General features: G+C 35.4%; 3 protein-coding genes across 3 annotated transcripts; 2 read left to right on the forward strand and 1 right to left on the reverse strand.

The window, feature by feature from the left end:
* The first annotated feature begins 324 nt into the window (after positions 1 to 324).
* Positions 325 to 3,731, forward strand: LOC123216858 (deoxycytidylate deaminase). Its single transcript, XM_044637470.1, has 9 exons — positions 325 to 625; positions 957 to 1,032; positions 1,166 to 1,205; positions 1,730 to 1,788; positions 1,866 to 1,903; positions 2,186 to 2,249; positions 2,484 to 2,537; positions 3,166 to 3,267; positions 3,439 to 3,731. Exons 1-9 carry the CDS (start codon positions 438 to 440, stop codon positions 3,493 to 3,495), a joined length of 678 nt encoding a protein of 225 aa, XP_044493405.1. The 5' UTR covers positions 325 to 437; the 3' UTR covers positions 3,496 to 3,731.
* Positions 3,732 to 3,850: 119 nt separating this feature from the next.
* On the reverse strand, positions 3,851 to 9,456 carry LOC123216857 (ubiquitin-like modifier-activating enzyme 5). The gene is made up of 14 exons (XM_044637469.1): positions 9,276 to 9,456; positions 8,978 to 9,046; positions 8,747 to 8,860; positions 8,412 to 8,540; positions 8,214 to 8,282; positions 7,752 to 7,904; positions 7,635 to 7,671; positions 7,150 to 7,232; positions 6,875 to 6,949; positions 5,613 to 5,687; positions 5,410 to 5,496; positions 5,187 to 5,302; positions 4,831 to 4,877; positions 3,851 to 4,309 (listed from the first exon to the last, which is right to left on the reverse strand). Exons 1-14 carry the CDS (start codon positions 9,363 to 9,365, stop codon positions 4,170 to 4,172), a joined length of 1,284 nt encoding a protein of 427 aa, XP_044493404.1. The 5' UTR covers positions 9,366 to 9,456; the 3' UTR covers positions 3,851 to 4,169.
* A 129-nt stretch (positions 9,457 to 9,585) lies between these two features.
* On the forward strand, positions 9,586 to 10,737 carry LOC123216859 (protein N-lysine methyltransferase METTL21A-like). Its single transcript, XM_044637471.1, has one exon. It carries the CDS (start codon positions 9,951 to 9,953, stop codon positions 10,614 to 10,616), a length of 666 nt encoding a protein of 221 aa, XP_044493406.1. The 5' UTR covers positions 9,586 to 9,950; the 3' UTR covers positions 10,617 to 10,737.
* Positions 10,738 to 10,822: the final 85 nt, after the last annotated feature.

The raw sequence follows: 10,822 nt of genomic DNA on the forward strand, positions 1-10,822 counted from the left end.
TCTTGTCTAAATATGATGTGCATTGACAAGTTGCTATGCATCTTTTGACATAAAGGTATATATGTTATAAATGATAATATATTTTTTTATAAGTATATAGTGCATATAAACATTTAAGACAAGATACATATGTTGTTAATATTTGTTTAGAATTTTTTGGGAAAACAAAAGATTCTGGTATGGTATGGTATGGTATGGTTTGGTTCACAAAATTTTATAATATTTAAAAATACAATGTCCGAATTTATTTTAATTTTATAAAAAAATAGCTATTTACGACCAATTAATTTTACTTTATTATTTTTTTTAAAACCCGCGCACTTTTTCGCGCGTGTCGTTTACTCTTTCTTTACTTTTCCCGCTAGTTTTCCCTGAGGTTGAGGAAAATTGTGCTACAGATTTTCCCTCACTTTCTTCTGTACTGAATCTGAAACTCCATGAACCGTAGAGAAGTGACTCTCATTTCAGCGGCCACAGTCTTTGGTGCTTTAGCATCTGCACTCGCTTATCGTGTTTTATTCTCTAACCCTAAAAAGCACTTTTCGCGAATCGATTCTTCATGTAACGGCGACTGTTCCAAGAAAAGCACTTCTCAGAGCCATTTCGATCCCTCAAAACGCAAGGGGTTAGTAAAACTCCATTTTCTGTTTAGTTTATTTTTTAACAATTAAATTAGCAAATTTAAACTTCATTGGGGTTTGATTTGTGTTTATTTATGTTTGTAAAATTCAACTATGCTTGAATATAATAATATCATTCAAAAAGGTGAAATTTCAATGAGTCCTTTACTTTGGTGTGGAGCATGAATTTTTTTATGTTGATCGTATAACTTGTGAACTGGAAAGGAAAAAGCTTGGAAACTATGGCAAATTCGATGTTTGGAATAATTACAAATGATTTTAGACTTACAGTAATCATCTCTGTTTTATATATTGATTAATTTAATTTAAGGTCAGGTATTTGACATGGGACGATTATTTTATGTCAATAGCATTTTTGTCGGCTGAAAGGTCCAAAGATCCACACAGGCAGGTCATATTTCACTCTTTCAATTTCTTCTTGCACTTGGAGGCAATTATTGTTTTTACGCTTTAATAATACCACACCTGAATTGTATTTTTATGAGTTTCGAAATCTTTCTTGGCAACTGCTGTTGACTTTTTAGGTTGGAGCGTGCTTGGTGAGTCAAGATGGTGTAATTCTTGGTAAGATGGTTTCCCTGATATTTTTTTATTTTAATACTTAGTTTTGTGGTAATTTATTTGTCTTGCATTTCTTGCATGTTAAGATTTGTTTCTAGATGTGGAGGGGGAAAAGAAGGCAATGTACTCTTTTTACTGTATGCCAAATAGCTCAAGTAATTCTCAGTGTCTGGGACTAGGCCTTATTGATGGGTTATACTGTATCCGAGAAGGCAGATAGGCTAGTGTATTATGAAGGTTTATTAAAATAAGATACTGTTTGTTTCAGCAACAATTCCTACCAGCAATCATCAATGAACTTGCTGTGAAGTTGCTTATCTATCATATACATTGGAAAGGTTTTTTTGGCAATCTTTGCCTCATCTTAGCTTGTTTATGCACTTTCTGAGTCCAAAAGTTAACAGTTTGTTTGGTTGACCGTGAAGAATATATGCTGATTTCAATGGTACAACATGCTTGCAAGAACATTTTAACCAAGCCTACTAAATTGTCCATGTGTGTGATTCTCATTATTTTCTTTTGGTTAGGCATTGGCTACAATGGATTTCCAAGGGGTTGTTCAGATGACAAGCTTCCTTGGGCAAAGGTTGATGTTTGATAACAAGTGAATTTCTAGTATAATCATGGAATAATGAATAGTGAACCTGTCCTGTTCTGTTTCAGAAATCCAAAACTGGGAATCCTTTGGAGACAAAGTATCCGTAAGATTCTTCTCTCAAGTACTCCACTCTTGACTTGTAACTTCCTAATGCTTTTTTCAAATTTTTAGGACATACTGTTTGTAATTATGTTTTGATATATCTATTCTCTCTTCCAGTACATTAATTGAATCCCCATCCCTTCCCCTCCCTCCTCCCCAGCAGTTTGTGTTATGCAATGCTTGTTCTTTGTCTATACTTTTACTAAGTTAGTTGTGGGCTCAGTTTCTATTATCCTGTCTATACATCTGTCTAGTTGCTCATATCACCATTTGTTTGTTGTAGTTATGTTTGTCATGCTGAAGTAAATGCCATCTTAAACACAAATCATGCATCAGCTGTTGGTCAGGTTTGTTGTCCACATTCCTCATCATTGGTAGTTTGAATTTCATATATTCACTCTGTGATGCTGGTGTGGAAATATTTGGAACTTGCTTGTCGTAGTTCACAAATTGTGGTTATAGAAAAGGGGAAAAGTAAGTTTCTCATGCAAGATGAAGCATAGAAACTACAAATCAACAGAGTTGACTTACTTTTTTTTCCCTAACCGTCTTGATACTTTGACTAATTTGTGCTTTTTCAGAGGCTGTACGTGACCATGTTCCCTTGCAATGAATGTGCTAAGATAATTATTCAGGTTTGATGCGCATGTTCCTTTCTGGTACATATTCAATGTTAATTATTTGCAATATGAAATATTTCTTTTATTTTCCGGAAACAAACTTGTTCAAAAGTAACCCTTGCCATTGTAAAAAACACTCAGCTTAAATGTGCCATAACAAAGGTAAAGAACAAATATATTCAGGGTAGACATAAGATCCAGCAAGGGGAGAGCAAAAGCATTCATGATCACCCAGGCGTCTTTTTCATTTCTCTGACTGCAATGGAAGTAGAACTGTGTTGCAATATCTTTCTTGTTCTTGATTTTAATTTTATTTATTTATTTTTTTTATTTGCTTGAAACACTGGTCAAAATTTTCTGTTTTTGTCAAAGCACTGCTGCCGTAAATCCAAACTAGTTAGCAAGTGATTGGTTGATAAGGATGCAGAAATCAGCTGATATGTATAGTAGCAAATTTGGGAGGAAACACATATCCTGATAATAATTCTTGCAATAAAATTTCTCAACTTATAGTCAATAAAATACTTGGCAAAATAAAAAATACTGTAGATTAAAAACAAAAAAAATTCATAACCAACAAACCTTTGATGTATGGCTGCTAGCCCATCTGGATGATAGTTTGTTTGCAACTTGTATATTGCAGTCAGGTGTCTCTGAAGTTATATATTTTGTGGAGAAGAGGCTAAATAATTCAGACACTGCATATGTGGCGTCACACCAACTACTATCCATGGCTGGCGTAAAAGTAAGCTCTCTTATTTCGATAGCTACCTTCAAGCTTACTTGAATAGGATAATATTTGATTAAATAAATATTTCCTCCAGGTTAAGCGTGTAGTACCGATTAAACATGACAGGTTATGGTAGTTTACAATTAGTTTGGTCCTATTTGGAATGAATGTTTGTGCTTTTCTCAGGTCCGGAAACATCAGCCACAAATGAACCAAATTGTGATAAAATTTGAGGAGCCATAGTGTCACAATGCAAATGTTGAGCTTGTCTTCCTTGTTTAATGATTTCCTGCTGGGTAATAATCTCAGATGACTTTGTCATTTCATTAAATGTATTCCGGCCTTTGCAGTTTGGTGGTTGTTGTATCTTTTCCCGAAGGACTTGTCTTCTCGGTTTAATGATTTTCTGGATAATAATATCTACCACTGCAATCAAAACTCAAGTGATAAGTTTGGGTCCTCTTGACCGGATGACTTAAGTCGTTTCGTTGCCAGGCACAAATGTGCATTGGTTCTTTTAGTAATGTTGTCATACATCATGCTCATTGAAGCAAACAATCATGGTGGCTGTTCACTACCAATTGGTCCGATTCATAAATTTAGTACCAAGACAAGAATAATTCATCATTGCAGATAAATTTGAAAAGTGAATGGGAGGAAAAGAACAAAGATAACTTTTGACCAGGTAACAGATCACGGGCTCTTGGAAGCACAAAATTTTGGGATTATGTTGTGGAGAACATCATGTTAAGGTTAAAACCCTAGATAGTTTTTAAAACGGTATGGTTGTATTGTGTAACTATAGCTTCACACCTGAGATCAAACTATGACCGACATTATAGCCCACAAAGGGTACAGTCATACGAATAGATCCCCCACATGTTTCTTCAAGATCATGACTGGATTAAAATTTGATATTAATCAGCATTAAGGGCATCAAGTTGCCTCCGAAGGATTTCAAGGTCATCAACTGAAGTATCTGTTGATCCAGGAATAGAGGACTTGTGAAATTCATCTGCACTTGGGAGTTCACGAGTAAGACCTTCAGGAAGGGTATCTGAAAAAAATAGAGAGAGAGAAAAGCAGGGCAGATTAAGAAGAGGGAGAAACTAACTGAAACTTAAAATCTGAACTTAGTAAAGAACATAGGGAATATCAAACAGCAAGAGTATATAAGTTGCGGAAGTATAATGTCAATATAAGTTCAATAAGTAAATTTTTCTGTACATGTTACAACTGTATAATAATCTGTCCAGAGTGATTCTCATAAGTCTGAGCTGGCAGAGGTTTAACCACCACCAATTTTGCTTATTGAAATGCAGAATCTTTGACCTAATTAGAAAATAATGTTTGAGTTTCCCATAGTAGTGAAACACAGGCTTGGCAGATCTAAGGATGAGGCTACAGCCACTTTTAACATGCCCAGATTCTGCTAGGCACATTATGATTGGTGCAACTTTATGTATATATAAAGAGAGATCTTAATAATTATGTACTCAAATTTCTAAGGAACTCAGTAACAGGAATTACAAAGAAATGCCAGCTCAAATTCATTCAGAAAATAAAAAACAGGGATACCTGCACCTCTGCCATCCACCCTATCCTGCTCGCTATCATCAATGATACTGAAAAACACAAAAAGAATATTAATGAACTTGGTACTTAAGGCCATGGAGAAAGCACTACATAATGATAAACTTTTGCAACATTCTTAACATCTTTGGTTTCATCTATGAAACAGTGTCACAAGCTCAGAATTCCAATTGGAAAAGTTAACTATTCCCTTTTCCTTAAATGAGTTAATCCAGTAATTTACATTGTTTATAATTCCTCTGAACATATCAGAAGGAGAATATGTATTAGTTTCCAGAATTTCTTAATTATACGGTTAATAAGGCATATATGCCAATGCATGTTCCTGAGCTGAGCTTTACCTTATGTTCCATTCATTATCAGCATGAAGTGGACATTCTGTTGCTGATAATGCTTCAGCCTCCATCTTGGCTTTAGCTGCAGCATCCCTGGCTGGCTTTGCCAGAATAAATTCTCGCTACAAAGCAACATTATTCCTACCATCAGAAGAGAAACCAACTACCTCTAATAGGTACATTTATATGAACAACCCCAGGTAAATTAAGGCTTCAATCCATGTGATACCTGCCGCTCTAGACAAGCTGCATTTGAACATTGGGGATTTGGTTTCATTGCCATGGTTGGAAAATAATCTTTAAGAGAATTATATCCCTGAAATCAAAAAATTTAAACTGAAATGTCTACTGCATCTGATAGAACCTTGTCAGTTGCAAGAGAAGGGAAACTTATGTGCAGGTGAGAAGAGAACAAAGTGATATAGGCGTTACCAAGTAAGGGGAAATATGTCCAAAGTTCAGCAAAAACTTGAGTGTGTTTTGAACTAGAAGCCCAGCAACAACTCCCTGGAAAAAAAAATTCAATAACAGGATGTGAAAAGATAATAGCAGGAAATGAAAAATTGAAACATATGTGGTAAATAATTAACTTTATCAGAATCTTACTATAGTGGAAACATAGGTGTGCTTTAACAAAATTATGAAATAAGTAACATATCAAGATAGTTATGCGAACAGCAATGTTGAATGTATTCCCAGTAATAAAATTCTGGTTCCTTCAACTTAAAAGTAAATCACCATCACATCAGAGTAAATTCTAGACTTTAAATACAAATTAAGTCATACTTCTTAGAACCCAATATAGTTGGGATTTGTAATTATTGACCAAGCAAAGAGAAAGACCTTATCCCCATCTACCAAAAAAAAAACCTTAGTACTTTGCAATCACTGTTTAATCAAGAGGCCTACCCCTCTTTTCTTTGAGACGAATTCTAAATTGTTTGAAACGTAAAATTGTCAATTATTGATATTGGTAAACAACCTAAAACAATTTGATTAGAATTCAATTCTTGGCAGTCATACGTAGCAAGTTCACATTCTTAATTACGCAAAAGCAAAGAAAAAAGTCTTTTTTCATTAGGTAAAACTAGAATATTTTATTTTACTGAATCGACCATAGACCAATTCCCCTATTTTATTAGGGAGTATTGAATGCACCGATCATTCTGAGCTTCATGTTACTCTTACCAAGAGACATATCAGCTTCAGGGCATTCTAAGCTGATTAACTGGGATGACAGTTTCATATTTCTAATCTGTAAAATCAAAATTTCAATCAAATTTCGATCAAATCACACATCGCAATATACTACGCCTTCTAATTCTTTAAGAGGTAATGCTTAACTCTTGGGTTCAAGAATTCTATATAATTTAAGCGACACAATAAAAGCCCTTTCGATTCTCGTAGTAATTGATTTATGTATCAGATTCCTTTAGCCGCAGGGTTGGGAACTAATGATTGGCTATGTCTACAACTATTTTGGATTTGCTCATAATGCTATCATGTCAGTGTTAATCTCTGTAGTTGGAACTCTAGTTCTTATTTATATTGACAATTGCATGTATCATGATCAAGGATATTTGAGTTTTTTTCTTATAGAACTTTTTTCAAGACTTCAACGTTAGGATTAGTTACAAGTTCAAATACAATGGAGATAGCAGCCAAAAAGAGTTGGTGAAGGACATAACTATTACCATTGTAGTAGGTAAAGATGCAGCACAAACTCCCTCACGCTTGAGCGTTCTTTCATCCACTCCAGATGCTACAACCTTTGAAAAGAAGATCCACGTTCATATTCACATTAAGAAGCATAAAATACATTCTTTTTACAAAGTACTAAACTTGAATGATTCAGGGTATCAATGTAGATGATAGTCACACATCGTATATTTCACAGCTAGAATAAAGGCTATCAATTCTGCATTAAAGTTTCCTTCAGAGCTGTAAAATATCAGACAAACGAACATACCAAAGGAGGTGCACAAGCAAAACAGGCAGTCTCTCCAGGAATTAGTAATTGTATATGCCCAGAAACAGCATCCTCAGATACTCCTGTACATAATTGACCACTTCAATAAGTATTGATAAACATCATTACATATGTTAAATGTGTGCCACCCAATACAAAAAAATAGATAAAAAATTTCCCTTTGAACAAAGAAAACCAAATGAAAAAGATTATTAAACTCCAAAAAGTAAGATGAAGATGAAAAGCATCCACATGCACATCCCCAGTGCACATGTGCAGCCTGAGAGCTATTGAATTTGATTCAATAAAAGTGATATGTCTCTAGAGATTCTATGATGCCCCATGATATCCCTCGTGAACGACTAGCAAATACACACACACACACACACACACACAAACACACACACATATATATATACAAGGATCTAAGGTAAGTCTTTGCTCTTGATTAAATAAAATAATAAAGCAATAACTGCTTCGCTTACCAGACTCCATCCATGTCTGATTCAACTCATTGCAAGCCTGTACATCCACAATAAAATTAGATACCAAGTCAAAAAAGAAAACAACAAGGAAAGGACTGATGCAACAATCATTCTTACCTGGTTCACAGCCATCCTTGCTTCATAATTATCTACACAGCTTAAGACTAGATCCACTCCAGTACCTTCTTTACTTGGAGAAAATGACTTGTTTCTTAAACTTGACATAAAGGTATCAAAGCCTTGCACAGTTGTGATGTTTAGTGTGTAGCTCTAAGTAAAACAATGAATAAATCAGCACAAGAGACTACAATCAGATAATAAATTTGTCTATTAAATAAAATCTACAACTATAACTACATTGCCTTTTATAGAAACCCTACTCGCTTACCTTAAAACTTCTCTCAATGTGCGAACAAAAAGTTTACTCATCAGATTTGTCGCCATTAATCCAAACAACCATTAAATAAGTAAACACAAATCATGGCTTGAAACTATAAATAACAGAGGAAAATGTGCAAACTTATGAACTTCACATGACTGACAAAGCTACAGAAATAAAATTTATAGGCAAACACTTACTTCAAGCACAACATCAGGATTAATGTCTGATAGGGTCTGAACAGCTGCATCAGTCTTTGTCATACCCACCTAGAAATGAAAATCAAACGATGTAAATTAAAAGTTTTGATCTGCATAAAAAAATACATTATCAATACGTTTATAATGCATAATATATCCTGTTATAGGTAAAAGTGTTGATATATGTGAGTATTTTACCTGCTCTGGACGATAAAATAGCCTATTCATATTAGCTAACTCTACTTTGTCATAATCATACAATAAAAGACGACCTATGCCACACCTTGTGAGCATCTCAGCTGAAACACTTCCCACACCACCAACTCCCTGTAATTTCATGAAGATCATGAGCAATAATATATACATAAGGCGTCCAAAAAAAACAGAAATTAAAAACTACAGCAGAACTACAGAATTGCAAATAGAGGTTTTATGCTCACAAATGCACATGTAAAATCTTTTTTGTTTACATTCCATGAGGAATTGAAAACAAATGAAAGAAAAATAAAAAAAGGAGGGAGATAATAACTGACAACTATGGCAACTGAGAACTCCCGTATTCTCTCATAGTTCTCAACAATGCCCATTCTTTGTAGTGCCATTAGCCTACTATAAGGGTTGCTATCTACCACTTCAGCACTCATATCCTGCCACAAACATACTTAAACGTGCATCAGTTTAACAATTAAAGATCAAGTACAACTACTAGATTGCACTAAACATAGAAAAACAAAAATCAGAGCTGGCATTTATGAGGACAATACCTTGACTTTCGAACGGCGAACAGGAACTGACTTTGCCATATTTGTAAGATTTTCAACACGCAATCGCAACTACAGAACACACAAAAACATGCAGAATGTTAATAAAAATTTATCTTTTCTCTGCTCAAAAGTAAATTAAGAACAAAAAAACATTTGGACAAGAAATGAGAAAAAAGGAAAAAATAATTATGTGATAAAACAGCGATCGCGAATGTAGTAATACATTTTATTACAAAAATAATTAAAGTTTTTTAATATAATTCTGCTATATGAGTGGAAGATCCGAAATCGAAATTACCTTGTCGATTGAGGATTGAAGAGAAGGATCAGGAAATGATTGCTTCAAAGATTCCAGATCTTCAATCATGTCCTTCAGTTCAACCTCCATTTTTGCCCCTTTTCTGCCGGAGTTAGGGAGTAACGTAAGTGCTTTTGAGGATTGTTTTCTGCTTATAAATTTTTGGGCCGTAGCCCAAGGTAAATTGAACTCAGAGCCTGAAATCTATTAAATTAAATTACAGTAGGTGGGCTAGGACGTAAGTTTTGCATTGGTTTTTTGAATGAATAGAAATAGAGCTAACACATGTAATTCTCTCTTGCTACAAGGCAAACAAAGTGTCCCTCTGTAGAAATTCGTAAAAGCAGTCAGCTTTTACCAGATATTGTGCAATGCAAGTAATTTCTTATGTTTATGCAACCCCTGGTTAAAGCAGTAAGCTTAGCTAAAGAGTTGACTTGGAATCATGATATATGCCGATACAAGACTGCATCCACGGTCCACCAGCCCTTCTTTGTCTGAGTGGATGAAAGCGTTGAAGTTACGCCTCTCGACAGAATCAATTCAATTCCTACTTAATTTTTTAATAACCAGCTAGCCTCCCTTTTTTTATTCATTCCAATTTTTTTAGTTCCATTTCTCCTCTATATCAAAACCCAAAACCAACAAGTGAAAAACAAGCTTGTGTCTAAACAAATGGGCATCAGAGAAATCCAAGTCGCTGGCCACAGCTTTATAATACACGAGCAGGACAACGTTCATGACTCGGTCACTGGTCGCGCACTCACAGGTGCATGGCTGTGGGACTCCGCTGTAGTTTTAGCTCATTATATGGCAACTCATTTGGATTTCCAAACCAAGCACGTACTGGAGCTCGGTGCCGGGGCCGGCCTCCCAGGATTGACAGCGGCTAGGCTTGGGGCCAGCCGGGTTGTTCTCACGGACATTAAGCCGTTGCTTCCCGGGTTAATAAACAACGTGGCGGCCAATGGGTTAGGAGACAAAGTTGAAGTGAGAGAACTGGTGTGGGGATCGGAAGAGTCGAAACAGAGTGAACTGGGGGAGTTTGACACTGTCTTAATGAGCGACGTCTTTTTTGATCCGGAGGAAATGGTAGGGTTGGGGAAGACGTTGAACAGCGTGTGTTGTACTAACACGTGGATCTATGCAGCGAGTGAAGTAAGGCCGTGGACGGCTGATTGCTTAAACGAGCTAGTGAATCAAGGTTTCAGAGTCATTGAGTTACAGAGTCAACTGGGGCCACTGGGCGGTGGTTCAACCGTGGAAGATGATTTGGAGGCGTTTGCTGTGTTTCAACTAATGCCACCGCTTCAACAGGACTGCCAGTTGAATGACATCTGATTGAATAATATGTCAAACACTGCTGTTTGTCCAAGGCCAAAGATTTATTCCCCCAAAATATGTTGTTTTGTCAAGTTTGCCTTGTTAATTTTAAATTAAATCTAATAGTTTCAGGACAAAATTCTTATTTTATATTTAATATTAAAAATAAATTTAAATTTTATTTTATTTTTTCCTTAAATTTTAACAATTAACAATTTTTTTCA

The sequence above is a fragment of the Mangifera indica genome, chromosome 5 (assembly GCF_011075055.1).
Source record: "Mangifera indica cultivar Alphonso chromosome 5, CATAS_Mindica_2.1, whole genome shotgun sequence".
Classification (NCBI taxonomy): Eukaryota; Viridiplantae; Streptophyta; class Magnoliopsida; order Sapindales; family Anacardiaceae; genus Mangifera; species Mangifera indica.

Coding starts and splice junctions, on each gene's coding strand:
- LOC123216857 (XM_044637469.1), bottom strand. CDS start 9,365: ATGGAGGTTGAACTGAAGGACATGATTGAAGATCTGGAATCTTTGAAG. Junction 8,541..8,746: donor AGTTCTCAGTTGCCATAGTT/GTCAGTTATTAT, acceptor ATGAAATTACAG/GGAGTTGGTGGTGTGGGAAG. Junction 4,310..4,830: donor GGTGGATGGCAGAGGTGCAG/GTATCCCTGTTT, acceptor TATTTTTTTCAG/ATACCCTTCCTGAAGGTCTT.
- LOC123216858 (XM_044637470.1), top strand. CDS start 438: ATGAACCGTAGAGAAGTGACTCTCATTTCAGCGGCCACAGTCTTTGGT. Junction 1,789..1,865: donor ACAAGCTTCCTTGGGCAAAG/GTTGATGTTTGA, acceptor GTTCTGTTTCAG/AAATCCAAAACTGGGAATCC. Junction 3,268..3,438: donor TATCCATGGCTGGCGTAAAA/GTAAGCTCTCTT, acceptor TGCTTTTCTCAG/GTCCGGAAACATCAGCCACA.
- LOC123216859 (XM_044637471.1), top strand. CDS start 9,951: ATGGGCATCAGAGAAATCCAAGTCGCTGGCCACAGCTTTATAATACAC.